This window comes from Lissotriton helveticus, chromosome 2_1 (assembly GCF_964261635.1).
Source record: "Lissotriton helveticus chromosome 2_1, aLisHel1.1, whole genome shotgun sequence".
Lineage (NCBI taxonomy): Eukaryota > Metazoa > Chordata > Amphibia > Caudata > Salamandridae > Lissotriton > Lissotriton helveticus.
The window spans coordinates 628,469,034-628,486,718 of NC_136059.1; the positions used below are offsets into that span (position 1 = coordinate 628,469,034).

Genomic DNA, 17,685 nt, shown 5'->3' on the forward strand with positions numbered 1-17,685 from the left:
TTAAATAAATGTAAGCAAACTTAATTATTAAGTAATAATTATTGTATTCCTTTTTTCAGTGGATCCAAGCACATGGTGCATACACCAAATTTAATTTGCCCTCTTCATGATTTTGTGAAGATTGTTTTAAGGTGTGCTACAAAACAGACTTCACAGATGAAACTACCAAGTGCTCATGGGTACTTTACATAAATATGGGAAAGGCAAATGCCTTCAACCATTATCTTTTATCTAATGACACATTCACTAGAAGGAAAGTTGTGTGAGGTTCACAGAAAAGCACACTACTTATTTGTCTTCCATTTGCAAGAGTTGTTGTTTTTTATAGAATTGTGCACCTTGCAGCAATAAATCTTAGCCTCATTTCAGAACCAGTCACTCAAAACGGGTGTTGCAATGTTACAATAAAAATAAATAGTGAGTAGAAATTCTGCCTTGTAATACAGTTGCTTTGCTTTATTAATTCAGATAATGGGAATACAAAAAGCTTGATATATAATATATCACAAAAGCCGAATATTCAATAACATTTAGCTACCCAATATATTTTAACAAGGTAACAGCAAAGACAGAATATAAAAACATACATAAAGAGAAGAAGGCCACAAAGACAACTATTAAAGATACTTGCACTTACCAACCTCCACAACATTGGAACAGTTGGGATTTGTGTAGCCATCAGGACACTCACAAGAAAAGGATTCATCAGATAAACCAGTCAAGCAGATGCCCCCATTTTCACAAGGGTTTGGTTCACAAAGGTCACCTATGATTTGAAAGACAGATGGGAGTAAGAAATTGGGTAGAAAACTTGGCACAATAAAAACCATATTATTTTTAAATCACTTTAATCCACATAAATGACTTTGAATTAAAATATTAAATATTATAAATATTAAATTCTATTTGTGCAGTAATAGTAACTTGCTTATTTCTGACTACTTTCATCTGACAAATGCAGTAAAGGCAGATCCAGGAATTTAGGTGTCTGCATGGGAATAATGTAAATTAAGGGTCTGTTTCACAAATGTACAAATGTACTTAGGAGTATCAGAAGTACTATTATACAAGTACTGTTATGTACTTTTACACTCCTCTTTGAGTCCACCCAAAATGTTCAACGTATTAGTGAAAGTGGCAGATCATTTCAGTTTCTACTAACTGTGTATGTGTATGATAATTCCATAAACACTCCCATTTTATTTGGTTTGGGGCTGATTCACAAAGGCATGTAAGGGTATGTAAATGTGTTCCACTTTATGTACTTCACAATGTTTCTGTGATTAGGCCTCTTAATGTGCAAGGTACTTTGCTTGGATAGACTCTACTGCAATATTATCCAATAGTCCTATAATATGCAGCTGTTTGACTCTATCGTGGTTCTGTTCTTCTACACACAAACTAGAAACTGGAATTCTGAATTAAATGTAGATAACGCATATTAATTCTAACATGAAGAATTGTAATGTTAATTTTCAGACAGCACAACACACAAAGGGCCCCATTACGATGCCGCCACCATAACAGTAAACAGGACCAACCATCAGAGGTGTGGCAGTCAAATACTGCATCTTTTACATTGTGGCGGGCGGTGCATTGTAAAAGTTACATGATTGCCTGCCTGCGGAAAAGCGGCAGATGGTTAATGGGGGGTGGGCAGAGAAAGATGTCGGGCGGATCCCCACCGCCAGTTGGGCGGTGGCGATCTGTCCGACATCATAATGACCCTCAAAGTGTCAAAGATAGTAGTCTTTCTTACTTGGACCAAAATGTATCAATGAAGGGTTCATCATATGTTATAGCAAGTCAAGCAACACAATTGGTAAATTATTTACATTCCAGAAAGACAAACAAGTATATGGGGCTCTTTTCAAAGAATAATACTATCACTAACAAAGCAATATTATTTTCAAGGAATAAATGTTAACACTCAACTCTTTCTATGGTGTCTCTCTTCAGTTGCCAGAAACCACCAATGAATAACAACTCTCTCATTAAAATGTTTTACCATATATTTTTCTTTGAGTTGATATTATTGCTCTATTGCTTCTTACTAGAAACTTATTCAGCCCAAGAAATGCTGGTTATGCCAAATGTCCTTATTCCCAATTTATCTCTTGTTTACCAGCACGTTTCATTTGGGCTGCTTTTGCTACAATGGTAAAAATCTCAATTTGGTGAGACAAAATTCTCGTTACATGGACCACTAAGATATCCTAAGTAGGAATGTATTAGTTTTTATAACTGTGATTTTTAATATCCCCTTCCCTTTCACCTTTATTACTGCAGTTGTAAATTAAAGTTCCATGTAAAGGCACAAAGCTCGGTGATGACTTTCGAAAAGAGAGTGAAAATGGCAACTAAGTCTTGAATAGCATACAATGGACAGTGTTGTGTCCTCAATGGTCCAACTCATTGAAGATGCCAATAGAAACCCACATCAAAAAGTCTAGGATATCAGTGAGCTTTAACAGATGTAAGTGCATCTATTTCAGTGATCTATCTTTCACAAAAGAAAATATTTTCTGTGGTCTAGAAATAGTGAAAAACCACAGGAAAGGCACATGGCTATTTATTTTTAATCAAATTTCCCTCATGCTGCCCTAAGGGCACTGGCACACAATGCCAATAGTGTAATTGACAAGACCCTTCACCAGTGGGTCCTTTACCTCAGCTTGAAAAGGAGGCTCAGATGTAAATCAGGTACCATGTGTACTTTAGACAAACATTTTAATCAAGCTCAATCTGTGGTCCTCAAACTCATTCTTTTATTTTTGTTTATTTAAAAATCTGAAGAAAAAAATCAATCTGTATTATACAACTGAGACAACTACAGTGATACAGTTTGTATAACGTCAGCCATTTCTTTCTTGCTTCAGAAACAGTTCCTGTACATTATTGGGCAAATGCAAATAAAAGCAAAACCAAAAAGTCCGTTGATTTAATTCAAAACAATACTGAAAAAGGGTAAAGGAACCATTGCAATAAGGGTTTAGGTAGGATTTATATTTAAGGGAAGAACATTTATTTACTAAATTCTTCCTAAAATAGCTCTTGTTGTGATGGCAATGAAGGGAAAAATCACCGTTTATATGTGCTAATGCCGTTTTTGGCATTTTAAAAATACGGTTGTCTGAAGTTTGATAGGTAAGTTAGCTCAGAATGTTTTCTTTACCCACATCTCTGGCTGGCAGTTATAAAGGAGAAGTACAATTTAAAATTTGGAAAAGCAGCATGAACTTGCTCTTTACTATATGCTTTATATTCCCCATACTTCCAAATATCTTTTTAGAACAAACGAAGCCTTGGTAGGAGGCCAGGGACCAGAGAAAGAACGATTTTAATATGTAACAATGTATTTTAAAATGTTCATAAATCCCTTTTTATTAGAGACATTCCTTCATCCTCAGATCAACTTCGGAATTACTCTGGAGATTTAATTTGAAATGGAGCAGCAGTCCAGATGCATACAAATAGGCCTGGTACAAAATATGCAGTTAGATGCAAGGCTGTATGCGTTTCTACGCTAGTAAAAAACGTTTTTCTTTTATCATGGCATAGCTTATCATCCTATGCACAAATTTGTAGTGATGGCAGTTTTAGAATGGGTTGAAAAGATCAATTTATAAAAACTGCTATCACCATTAGGTAAAAATATCTACTTTTTCCAAGAACAAGATGAGTGATGTGTTTCTATTTGACTACAATCATACCTCCCATTATTTGGAAACATATTATCACAGTCTGCTTGAGCAGTTCATCTGTCAGTGGAATCAGATGCGTGCATATCCATGCAGACTTTCTATGCATTCAAGAAAGGATACCATACAAAGGAATAATCAATATGCTCCAGCCCCATTCCCTGTTAGAGTGTGGAGTATGGATTGGCGGAGGAACATGAAGGAAGGAACGCATAGCAATAACCTGGAGAAGAGAATGGGGACAGAACAAGACAATAAAGCAGGCACTGTGACTGTGTTTATTGTCTGCCCGATCCTTTCTTTGAGTGTGATTTGTGCACTGAAGGATGAACAGAGGTGGAGGCTCCTGACTAGAAGCCAATGCACAGGCAGAGGCTAAGGGCAACAAAGATCCCAGGAAGGGCAGGACTAGTGGTACCTCTAAATGTATTCCCCGTTGACCTGAAAAAGCGACAGGAGGCACCTCTGGAAGGCATTGAATAGATGGTATGTTAAGACTACATAGTGAGTGGCTTCCTGCGATAGGTGGTCTATAGGATTTCAAAATGTTTATAACACCATATAAGAAATCTACAATTGGTGTCCTCTAATTAAAGGCTTTACATATAACTTCCATATAGCCCAATGTTGTCAGCATTTGCAGTATATGCTTGAGAACAGCCCTCTTTTTGTGTGATTACCCCCATTATTTTACTGACTCATATTGCTTGTTTTTAACTCTGCACACTAGTGTGTCACTGTCCAGTCCCCAATATGTGTTATCTGACCCCTAAAACATAGTTAAGGTGGCTATTCACCAAATGCTATGTTTAACTTTCAGTAAGGCCACAGTATATGCTGTCAGAAAAAAATACACTGATGGCATGGAAAGTGAAATGTTACCTGTGCACTACAACATTCTTTATCCCATCTAGTAGACTGACAAAGGAAACATGTATTCAGTCCTACCACTGCAGCCTGTTTGTTGTAGCTTTCAAATCTTCAGTAACAATAACCCCTTTTGACAGAACAGTACCCTACCTTTAAATAATAAATAAGTCACCACTAAGTAGGTGTTGCAGTCCACAAGGTAGGGATCCTAGTATTTAAGAGTTGTACATGCAATAATTTAGTGTTGGCATGCAACCACAGTGACTAGCTCCTCTAGACCCTAAGCCCCCTCCCACCCAAAGCTATTATCACTGTAATAGCCTGTATCTGTACCTATTTGAAAGAATAACAGTTCAGATAAAGTAATAGCTCTACTGTCTTTGGTTTGGGATAAGCTAGAGAGACACTTCAACCGCTGTTTCTAATCTTCAGTAAAAATTCAATCCACTGGTAAAGTATGGATTTCAATAAATACCTAGGGAAAGCAACTTGTACAACTTTATTCTGTGCCTGCCTGAACCTCCAGTGGGATATCAGCATTCACTTGCCAGCTGCTTGCCCCCATCAGTCCATCCCCTTAATGAGACGTGAAAACTGCTCCCAGAATGGAAGCAATGGATTAGGCTTTTGGAAGGAAGACCTAGGAGTGAAGTATGCGTTTCCTTTTGGTTCATGGAGGGTGGGGGAGGGCAGTTCAGGATCTTTATTAAATTGAAATGGACCAGGGTGAGACCTGACACTTCATAGTTAAGTATAAAAGGGGACCCAAGAAAAAGAAGTCTTTGCTACCTGGATTTATTGTAGCGAGCTTAGCACCAGCTCAGTTGGAGAGAGTGCTGGTCCCTGAACCAGTTTGTTTTAAATGGGGAGGAGGGGTCCACACATTTTCATAAACACACCTTTGAATGGAATATCCTAAATCCACAAGGACACAAGGATGCTTCCATATTGGGTTTGCCTCAGTATAGTCCACTGTGGGATAGTATGCAGTAAATCAAACAGGATGTGCTGCAAAAGTGGTAAAGGTTGCCACTGGGAACTTTTTTCCTCATTGGTTAAGGGGTGTTTAGGGCCAACCTCACCCATTTAATCCAGAAAAAGATGCACTCACCTAAAGCTCATCTGAACCTGAGAAAGAACAGAAAAGGACTGGGCCTGCTGTCCGGGGCCTGTGTGAAGTCTTGAGGGGTTGAACCTGTTCCCGCTTATACCTAGGAGGTAGAATTGAAGGGTCAGTTTACTGGCCTCCTATGAGTAAGCAGGGAAATAGCAAGCTTCAAGAGGCATTTTACCTGGACTGACCAGTTGACAGGCAGCAACTGAACCTGGGCTGTACTCATTTTATGGGGTCTGCCCTGATGAGACCTCTAAGATCTCTAAGTGTTGTTCCTGAGGTCCTGGGAACCTTAGAAGAGACAAGGAGGAAATAGTCCAAAAGTCTGAACTGTTCCAGAAAGTCTAAAATGTTGGAAGTCGGAAGAATTTTTGTCTTTCTAGACTTCTGAAGCTTCAGTGGAATCTCTCAGCATAGGTGTCAAATTTTAGAGGGCTTTGTCTGATAGAGATTCCAGGCTTGCCGCACTGAAGGATTTTTAGTAGGCCTGGGTGAAATTTAAATGACACCAGCGTATTTCATGTAATTTCGGGAAATTCATGTAACTCTTGTTATGTGAAATCCCTGAAATTACTCTACCTCCCGTAATTATGCCCCAATAAAAGTACAGATTTACAGCAAATGTGCATTAACTCTTGGTAAACATTTACCGCAAATGCACAGTGATAACAGAAGTCAAGATGCTGTTTACGGTGCTTTTGTTTTTGCACTATTATTTTAGGGGGAAATGCATTCTTGCGTGAAAAGTTTACATGAGGGCGCATTTTATGCTTAAATGTAGCATCAATTGGCAGAATTGTAATTTGGATAACTATGCATAATTCACCAAAATTACAAACATTTCATACAATCCTAATTTGAAGCTCCAGAAAAGAGGCTAGGTCAAAAGGTAGACATTTTAACCAGGAAAAGGTGCAAAAAGAAATACACCTGACAAGAGAACTTGGAATTTTCTCATCAAAACCAACAACTTCAGTGGGACCTCGTCCAATAGCTATCTAATCTCGAGAGGACTTCTCCAGATGCATCCTACAGCCTTGCCCTGATGGAGGATTACAACTTCCATTTCAAAGACATAGGGGCTTATATACAAGAAACTGACGGGACTGCTTGCGAAATCCTTGCGCTACCATGGATGCATCATATTTACAATATGGTGCACGATGGCGCAAGGATTGATAGATGTGTCAGAATTTTTGACGCACTGGTGGCACAAAAGTCACGCATTGCTGGAGTCATGTTGCAACCATGACACAACTCCAGCATTGCATGGGGAGGCCTATTCCTAATACACTGCCTCACTCCTTACACCTTCTCCAAGCAGGCATAGGGTTTTGGCATAGTGGCGTCCAGGAAGTGGAGCAGTGAAATCTTGTGGATTTCATTGCATCACTTCTACGAGGCTTTCCCGTGTGGGAATGTCCACCCTCCATACAATGTTACCCAGGACTTTTCAAGGTGACACATATCCCTATATGCATCACGTTGTAAATAGGCCGCAACTTGGCTCATTGTTTACGCCGCTGCTGCATCACAAAAGTGTTGCAAGGGGCTTATAAATCTGCTGCTTAGTTGGTAATATATTTGTCCTGGATGACTGGCTTGGGATATCTGACCTATGCTTCAACGCTGTCAACCTAAGATCATTCCCAGGTCCTGGTCAACCATGAACGATAACGTCCAATTGGGAATTTACTTTTTTTGCCCTTAAACTATACCAATTAAAAAAGAGCATTCCAATGCACAAAAACATTTTACAAATAATAAAATTCCATTGTTACAGTATACATTTTTAGGAAAAACATGATAACATTCTTGAAAGTATTCCGAATTTGAAGTACTTTTGGAGAGTTGTTCTCATCTGAATGTTATACAAATATTTCTTCTTACCACCTGTGCAGTCTTGTCTCAGCATGAGATGACCTTTGCTTCATTTTAGATGGGCATTAGATGGTCACACTGATCATTCTTGATCTCTGAGTGCCATTTTGGTGGCTCACCTTATTCTTTGATATCGGTTGCATAAGGTTGGTATGATATACCATGCAGTGGACTGCGTCCGCTCCTTCATGCATTATCAGGTTTAGGCTATTTCAATTCTACCATTTTGATCCACCTTCAAGACCCTCCATTGCATGATTCCTCAGGGCTTGCCTTTAACCCATCTTTGTTCAACACTTTTTTGCCCCTATCACCTTCTTGATTAGGTCATATGTTGTCTCCTTCTTTACATGTTTATGGCACAGAGGCATTGGTGATTCCCATGCCAGTAAGAAGCACAAAAAAAAGTTGTAACTTTGACGCACTCTGTTGAACTCTAATTGAACTAAAAAAACTAAGCATTGACATTTGAGTCCCCACAATATCTGCATGAAAGACTGGTACCCCTCCATATTCGGCTGCCCTGCACAGCTTCGCTCACGTGCCAAACTTCGAACTTCATCTTTATTTGCAGTATTTCACTAAAAATACAGTATGGGCCTATAGTGACTGCGTTTAGACTACAGCCTACAGTACCACTCTCAACCACTAAATTTCCTTTCTCTTTATATATAGAGGAAAGTCTACAGTTACACTGAGGAGATTTCCTCTTTTCAACTGCTTAGGGATGAGGGACTACAGACAGTATAGGTATTGGCAACCATATAGCCACACAAAGATTATGTAGAGATGAAAGAATGGCTGTCACTGCACTCACTTATAAAGTTGTTTCACTCACAGACAAGAGATGCCCTAATGACCCTGTAGAAATTGTATAAAGAACAAATCCGCAAACTCTATTCAGAAGTGATAATTATCAAGTGGAGATGAAATATATATATGGTCTGTTATTGTATTTTTCAGGAAGGTGAAGGGCAACAACTGTCACAAAGGGCAAACATCGGAAATCAAAAGGACACAAGTAGCACTAGTAAATAGAAATGAAATATTCAATATGAAAATTACTCACCAAAGAACAAGTATATCTGCACTCCAGTGTTTCAGGTGCTGCCTTCATAAGGTCGTACAGGAACATTTTCACAGTGACTGTTTTATAGGCAGCGCAACTTTTACAAAATGCATCAGTAGTGAGGAATCAAACTGGCATGTGGACTCAGATTAGTCCTGACATACCTTGAGATATGCAATGATCAGGTTTTATTGTCATAGATATTAAATTCATCTCGATGCCATGCTTTAACGCCCAGACAAAATGTAAATTAGTCAGGAAACATTTCTGACATTGTGCGTTATGTGAAATTTCTCAGATTTGCGCATTGTGTGATTTTTAGTTTTGTTTGCCTGTGGTTTATAATAATTACGTTCATTGCAACAAACATTTTCTACTTGATTCAGTATCTCAGGTGACTTTTTTAGATGAGGTATGCCTTTGGATGAAAAATAGCACACGAGTTACTGGCTAACCACGCACTTCTACTATGTTAGCAACTGGTAACTCTAGAGCAGTTTTCCTAAGCCCAGTAGTTCTCTATTATAGTCAAGAGGGAAAATCCTCATGTCGGAAGTATTAGCTCCGCTTGATTAAAACAATGGCTACAGTCTTAAGATTCTTATTAATCATTACGGATTTGTGATTCCAAAGCATTATGCATAATATCAGCTTGCGGTTTGGCCTACTTATTGCTTTTTACAGTCTTGTTGTTGGCACAGGAAGATATAAATGACTCCAGTTGATCATCATGCAAGATGTCTTATGCCACAGCTATTATACCTTTAGCAGAACCTATGAGTGATTATGTTTATAATGGGCATTCGCATTGGGGAACCTCGCTTTTGCTACAGATTAATTGATTTCAGTTTTCATAAACAGTGGTTGTAAATTGGGAGCGCAGTGAAAAGCAATTGCTGGAGGTTTTGGAAAACCCTTTGGTAGTTATTCTTGCATAGGAAATGTTTGCAGTACAAGAGATCATGGGCCATTCGGCGTTGTTAATTTTGTGTATTTGGTGAAACATATAAAATCTCGCAGGTGTAGGTCTATGTCTCATATGAATGGGTATGTCTGCAGGTACAATAATGAGATTTAAAAGCTCCTGTATTTCACAACATTCATTTCCCCCAAATTCAAGTCTACTACAGTATATAATGCTAACGTTTTATAACAATTAGTATCCATTAGATCTCTCATACACAGTTCAGTGGCCCTTTATGTCAAACACTGCACCACATTTGTCTGCGGGATTTATAATGACATTTCCTCTCTTTTGAAGTGGTGGTGGTGGAGAGCTTTTCTTCTTCTCAGGTAATGTTATCATAAATCCATTTATGTGTGGATCCTTTGACAAGTTTGTTGATGGACCGAATGTAAGTTTTAAGAACACTGTTTCTACCTCTTCAAGGAGTACATGATTTGGCAAGGCAAACCTTCTTAAATGATCTGTTCTCCCTGCAGCGCCCCACAACACTTACAAAACGTAGTGATGGTGCCCCTGCCCAGATTGGGGCATCAACATGGAGTAAAATGTATGTAAATTAGCAATGAAGGGCATTATGAGACACTCCTTGGCAGGTGTAGTGAATAGTAAATGAGCGGCTTGGACTTCTCATTTATTATCCTTTGCCATTTAGTTTAAAAAAAATGTTTATGGTTGTCCTGGGCCCACCCGGGACACGCTCAATAAATTATATTTGTTGGGGCTGCAGGGGGAGCCCGGGGCCCCTCACAGTCAAGCCGGCTCCCTGCAATCAGACCCACGCAGGAGCTGCCCACACTTTTGTTTTATATTTTATTTTTTAAGTGGGTGCCCCGGTCTCACCAATTATGTTTGAAATAGGCATTCACATTTTAGAATCACATTGCAGACCGTCATTTTTCTACAGACAACTTTAGAAAATGTTGGGAACAGTGGGAGAGGCCCACAGCCTCCACAACACTGTTGGCTCCCATGCCAACCCCCATCTTGAGTGCCTGTGGAGGCTGATTTTGCTCCAGGCTGATGAAAAAAACGTTGGTTTCTTCTCCCACTGGGTGGGAGTAATTTTGTGTTTCCCTGCCCGTGAGAACATGGGCAAGGAGACACTTTAGTGCTCCTATCTGGGTGGGAGCATTAAAGTATTCCCTGCCTGCACTCTCCAGGGCAGGTGAAAGTGTCCCTGGGGGATGGGGTCCCATGGACAGCAACTGAGCAGACCTCGGGGTTGGGTCCCCAACACCATACCTTGGCTCGAGAACAGGGGTCCCACACCCTTCCACAGAGAACCACTCCACGCACTTTTTAACTCAGAGGTGGTGGTCATTGGGGCTGCGAGGACCCCGCTGGCCCCCGCAATCTATTTACAATTGCCCCAGGACCTGGCCCACATGGGGGCTTAAAGAAAACAAAGCGCGGGAGCCTGCGCTTCATTCTTTTATAAAAACGTCAGCAAGATTTGCTGGCCCTACTTGACTCCCACTGAACTTTTGTTTTTTAAAAAGTTTTCTTTGGCCAGGGAGCACCTAAGCAGGCTTAGGGGGATCAGGGTGTTTCTACCCTGCCCATTTTTCTTAATTTTTAGTGTTTTTCAACCTTTTTCCTTGTGACTCAGTTCAACTGAGTCAAAAGATGGCTACCAACATTTTCTGGTTGGAACTGTTGGCAGCCAATCAGATCACAGGCTCGAGATCAGGGGGGTTCACGGATCCTTCATGTTGAAATATTGGGCCGCACTTTTTCTCATTCCCCGCTTGACGAATCATAACAGTTTCCAGTCCCCTTCATGGTTCATTTCCATATGCTTCAATGATTGAACAGCTAGACATCGGGTTAGTCCCTCGTTGTATCACTGAGCTTCGTCATGGATACACGATCTGTTAGCTGTTTCTGTCCTAGTTATGGAGTTCTGCCCTCTAGTGGGCTAAGTTCCCTTATATGTTGTTATGCCAGTAGTTTTATGCTACTTTTAGCCCTCCTCTTTTAATGTTCTAATGATATTTTAATTCACACTAATCTATCTTTGTACTGATATGATCGAACTTGTGCCAATATATCATTAGTTTTGTTTTGTTTTGAATTTTTATGCGTGTTTCTCCCATCTTCTATTCATAATCCAGAATATACAAAAAGTTACAATCTTAAGTGTACATATAATTCTTCACTTTGATTAAGGCCAAAAGGAGTTAAAGTCCTGAAGTTTAGGATTTGTCTGGACTCCCTCTGTCTCAGTTTCTTTTCACGATTCCCCCCTCTCTCACAAGAGCCTAGAATGATAACAGTTTCCAGCCCCCTTCATGGTCCATTTCCATATGCTTTGCGACTGCATTACTGCGATCTCTGTTGACTGTCGCACACACGTGTTCTAAAATCCTCTTCTTGAGTTCGCAAATCGTGCTTCCTATGTATTTGAGCGAGCATTCAATCATATAAACTACAAATTGGCTCTTACAAGTGATAAACTCTCTGATTTGCCACATTTTTTTGTTGGGTAATTCAAATTGGTTGGTATTCTTGGCAATCTGGCACACTTTACAGTTGGAACATTTTCTGAACCCCTTTGTTTGTAACCATTGAGTTCCTGTGGATTTGTTGGCAATCTGATGGTGACTATGGACCAATTTATCCCTCAGATTTGGTGCTCTGCGGTAGGTTATATTGGGATCATTTCCCATTAGTATCCCAATTGTTGGATCCATTTGTAACAATTTACAGTTTTTTCTCAAAATCTGATATTGATTTCTTTAGTTTCACAACAGTAATCCATTATTAATCTCACGGGTTCAATTTTTACTTGATCACTTGATTGTGGTTTCATATATAATATATAAAGCACGTCCAAGTACATTTATGCTCTATTGTCAAACTACTCCCTTCATATATTCTTTCAAGAATCGGGGTACTTCTTACAAAAGATCTGTGATGTACCCTGGAAAAAAGACCTGTTGCTGGTGACAATAGATGTTACGAGGCTATACACCAGCATCAAGCATGAGGATGGCCTATGGGCCATTAAACATTTCCTGAAAGATCGTCCAATCAAGTTTTGGTCACACACACAGATGCTACTGTCTATGGTCTCTGTACGTTTAAAAAATAATAATTGCTTATTCAACAATGACCTTTACAACTAAGTCTGTGGAACTGCGATGGGCACCTGCTTCACCCCCAGCTATGCGAATTTGCATATGGGCTGGTGGGAGGAGCAGGGGATCCGAGTCGAGTTCCAGACAGAGTGGGAAGAAAATGTGCTACACTGGAGCCGGTATATTGACAATCTTTTTAACGTCTGGAAAGGGTCTGAAGAATCAGTGAAGAGTTTCATTAAGAAACTACAAGACAACTCGCTTAATTTAAAATGCACTAGTACAATCAGTGCAAGTTCAGTCAATCTCCTTGACTTAACAGTATTCGTTAAAGACTCCAAGCTTCATACAAAACTTTACAGGAAGCCTACAGCAGGGAACACGTTGCTTCATGCAGCGAGTTTCCACCCACAAAACCTGATAAGAAGCATTACATACGGAGAAAGCTTAAGAACAATCCGTAACTGTAGTGACCAAAGTACCCTAGAGTCAGAATTAACGACTTTGAGATCCCGGCTTCAAGAGTGAGGATATACAGATGAGATTATTCAGACCTCCATAAGAAAAGCTAAGAAAAGGAGCAGAGGAGACATCCTGTTCAATAAAAGTCAGAGTAAAAACAAACACAAGACACAAACCAATCAAGTCAGGTTGATTACTTTCTTCAACCGCCAACATAGGCAAGTCAGGGCATCTTATTTGCAATGATCCCTTGCTCAGTCAAATAGTGCAGAATAGACCAGCGATTACATTTAGAAGAGCACGCTCTTTCAAATAACTTTTGGTAACTAACATGCTCCCCCAGAAACAACAGGGTGGACAAGGCTCAACTTGGCTTAAAAGAAAACCTGGTTTCATCAAGTGCACTAAGTGCAAAGCCTGTAAACATGGTAAGAACACACAAACTTACACTAAAAGAGAAAAAAAGATCAACGGTTTCCTCTCCTGCAAGACAGATTATGCTGTCTATGTCCTTCAGTGGCTTTGTGGCCTGGGGTACGTGGGCAGAACAATTCACTCTGCCCATAAAAGAGGGTTGCAGCACCTTAGGGCTATACGCAATGGGGACAAAGCATACCCAGTGGCGCATCATTTTGAATCCCACCACGAGAAAAATACATCAGGGCTTAGCTACTTTGTGATTGATTGTGTTCCACCTAGTATTTGTGGAGGCAACCGCGAAAAGAAGTTGAGAAGGCTTGAGTCCTGCTATATTATTGAATTAAACACTCGTACCCCAATGGGGTTGAATATGGAAGAGGATTTGATTACTCACCTCCAAAAATATCCAGTTGCAAAACAGTAAGTAGAATGATGAATTGAGCGAGATTTAGTCAGCTTCCTTGAGAAGAAGTTTTAATGGTTTGTTTAGGTGTATTCATTTTTTATATCGTTTTTCACAGTTTTGCATTTTCTTACACTATTTATGTCATAACATAGAGTGAACTAGTCATAATGAGAGTTAGTGCCCACTGGGGCGTGACTCTTTACTATTTTTTACTATTGATAATACTGTAAACCCCGCTGCATGGAGTTGTGCGATACATACATGTGTCCAATAGGAATACTACCCACAGGGGCGTATTATGACAAATTCACTGTATTATAGGGTGTATGAGGGGTATACTAAGATCATGTGTATTGTAGAAAAGGAATTGTCAATGCAATGACTAGCTTGGGTAATTTAATGTGTTATCACACAGATGGATAAAGACTATTTGTATACATTTTCCCACTTGGGCGGAATGGCGATACATGGACCTTTTCTCCGTAAAAAGAAACTCTGCGAGTTAGGCTGTGACGTGTCCAATTACCCACTAGGGTTGTATTTCTTTGTCAAAAAACGCCTCACAAATTACGTCTCGGGGCACATGCCAGAGTCTCAATAAAGTTATTTGAAAGTAAGGAAAATGATTTAATATATTCGTTTTCCCTCTTCCTTGCACAATATATTATTTATAGTGTGTGGGAGTGTAACTCTATAACTATACAGAGTGTTTGGAATCAAATTACGAATTGTAACGACAATTGGTATTTGTACGGTGTTTGTCCCAGTAGTAAACTACAAGTCTGTTTTCTAATGCAGTGTCTTTGTAGTAACATCACGTGAAGTTTTGAATGCACATGTTAATTTAAATGGCCACTTTACCAACAGAAAAATATTTGTGATCAACCCTGCAGGTCAGGCGAAAAGCTTCGTAACAGCTGACCTAATAAAATACTTGTGACCAGAACAGAGCGTTGTCAATCCTTGCGGTGCTTTGCTGTGCGAGGTAATCGAGAATATATGTATGTATGTATGTATGTATACGAGGTGCGGGAGGACAACACCCGCTTAAAAGAGAAAATTGGATTCCTTTTCACAATCGCTCACTGGAGAGCGAAACCATCAAGTAAAAGAACAGTCTCTTGACAGCCGTTCTTTGTGAATTGGAGGGGAAAACCTAATCCTACAAGTCCCAGCATGCCTGCAGCCTGACACCGGAGCCAGCCCACCTGGGGGCAGGTACTGAATATCCAACGCGGGACTTCCAAAGACGTTTCTGCCATTAAGCACTGTGGTCCGTGATCAAGAGGCAGGAGCCTCGAAACGCGTAGGACCCGCAATTAATATTGTGGAAGCAGAATGGAATAAAGGACGCTCTTGAAAGTAACGGTGTCCTGGGTTGTTCCTCGTGTGCGCTTCCAAGCAAATGGCAAATCCTTTAAACATAATTACAGCTGACCACGGTCGTAGAATGCGCACAGCCACAAAAAATTAAGTGGACTGCTGCGAGGTACCAGAATCTCGAGGTGCGGGAGGACAACACCCGCTTAAAAGAGAAAATTGGATTCCCTTTCACAATCGCTCACTGGAGAGCGAAACCATCAAGTAAAAGAACAGTCTCTTGACAGCCGTTCTTTGTGAATTGGGGAAAACCTAATCCTACAAGTCCCAGCATGCCTGCAGCCTGACACCGGAGCCAGCCCACCTGGGGGCAGGTACTGAATATCCAACGCGGGACTTCCAAAGACGTTGCGGCCATTAAGCACTGTGGTCCGTGATCAAGAGGCAGGAGCCTCGAAACGCGTAGGACCCGCAATGAATATTGTGGAAGCAGAATGCCGATTTTCAAAAGGGAATAAAGGACGCTCTTGAAAGTAACGGTGTCCTGGGTTGTTCCTCATGTGCGCTTCAAAGCAAATGGCAAATCCTTTAAATATATATATATATATATATATATATATATATATATATATATATATATATATATATATATATATATAAACACACACATACCCCTCTCACTTGGGATTACTTGATTACTTGATCTGTTCAGGCCAGTGGGGCTTATCCCTCATCCTCTGGGGGGCGGACTTCCCAAGTAAAAGCTATGGCTTCACTCACCTCTCACTGGGGAATTCTGGAACTGTTCAGCGCAGAGGAACCCAATGCTCCTCCTCATCCGACACCAACCTGCCCTGCGTGCATGATGGATCATCCTGATGGCTGGAGCCTGGGCCTTCAGGGATCAGGCATCTCAGGAGAAAGCCTTGGCTTATCCCAACTCTAATTGTTTAATTCTTGGGACAGATTAGCCTGGAGAAGCCCCAACCCTCTCCCTGCTCACACAGTGCGCTGTCCCTGGGAAGGGAGGGCCACTCTGCCCAGTGCCTGGTGGACTGGGTCCTTTTGGGTGTGAGTGCTGGCTTTACCCTACCTCTCGCTAGTGTTTCTTGAAGCTGGTTGGACCAGAGGAGCCCCAGATGCCTCCCTAGACTGACTCCACCCTACCTCAGGTATGGAATGTCACACTGTTCCTGGCTGGTTGCTCTATATCCAGCCATTTGGCCTTGGATTCTCAGGGATGATATGTATTTATTATTATTATATTTAGACGTGTATAGAGTGCACAGCTATCTCCCAAGTGCTAAGGCAGCAGATTACACAGAGGCAAACCTATCCACCTTCCTGAAATGCAGCCATGAAAGACAAAAGTGTTTTAAGCCCTTAGGTCTCACACCATCTGAGCCTAATCAAAAATCAATTTTCATTGACTGTTAAGGCTCCATAATGTTGAGACATACAACCTAGAAGGAGCAACAAGCTGCTGATAGCTGCACCAGCCCTTCATTCATCTAGTCAGCCAGCCACCTGCAGCGTTTGGTTTTACTTGTCAAGGGGACCACCTTATTAAAATGTCTTTGGTACCTCTTAGACATTTTAACCACTCACTGCACCGCCCTACACTCACTATATCCTCACTTGCACTCATCATTATAGCAATTAAATCAGAAGACCTCCAACAAAGAGCCCCTTCTAGGGGCTCATTGGACATTGCAGTGCCGGTCCAACTAGGAGCAGCCCACTGATGAAGAATAGTGCTGTTCTGTGTGTGTGAGGCCATTCACTTCTGATCAATCAGATCCCCCTATCCATGTTGGCCAACCCCGCCTGACAGCTTTTCCTCCCCCAATTTTCTTTCTGTGGAGGAACAGCATCCTTCTGTGTTTAATCATTACATTTAAGGAGCATGGTTGCTGGGCCTGATGATTGGCTCCTAATCCCTTCCTTTATTTATAGACTGTAAAATCAACTAGTCATTCTCATTGTCAGACACTGCCACTTCAGCAACTTTCTCACAGTCCTAAAACTCTTCCAAATTCATCAACATGCTCACGCAGACTGCCAGCACCTTCCTATCTATCTCCATCTTCCACATAGTGATACACACATAATAATATGTACCTGCATATTATTTTGTGATTATTGCATGGACTTTAATGTAATTGAAGCTAAAAGCAACAGGCACAATTTGACATGTTTCCCACCCCTCTTTTAACTATCTTGCATATAACCCCTTGCGTGCTGCCACCGGCCAATGGCTGACGTAGCCCTCCCGCTCTTCAGAACGCCCGCACCGCGGCGGAAAAACTGCCGCGGTTAAGGCGTTAATTGCTCACTCTAAAATACAATAAAACTATTACAATATGTTTTCATTCTACTATACCTAGTTGAGGAA

At 40.7% G+C, this 17,685-nt stretch overlaps 1 protein-coding gene across 1 annotated transcript in view; it reads right to left on the bottom strand.

The window, feature by feature from the left end:
• EDIL3 (EGF like and discoidin domains 3) overlaps positions 1-17,685 on the bottom strand; it is a 1,767,398-nt gene that overhangs the window by 1,299,457 nt on the left and 450,256 nt on the right. The window contains exon 3 of the mRNA XM_078675331.1: positions 638-766. Coding sequence (XP_078531457.1) covers positions 638-766 — 129 coding nt within the window. The remainder of the gene's footprint in view (positions 1-637; positions 767-17,685) is intronic.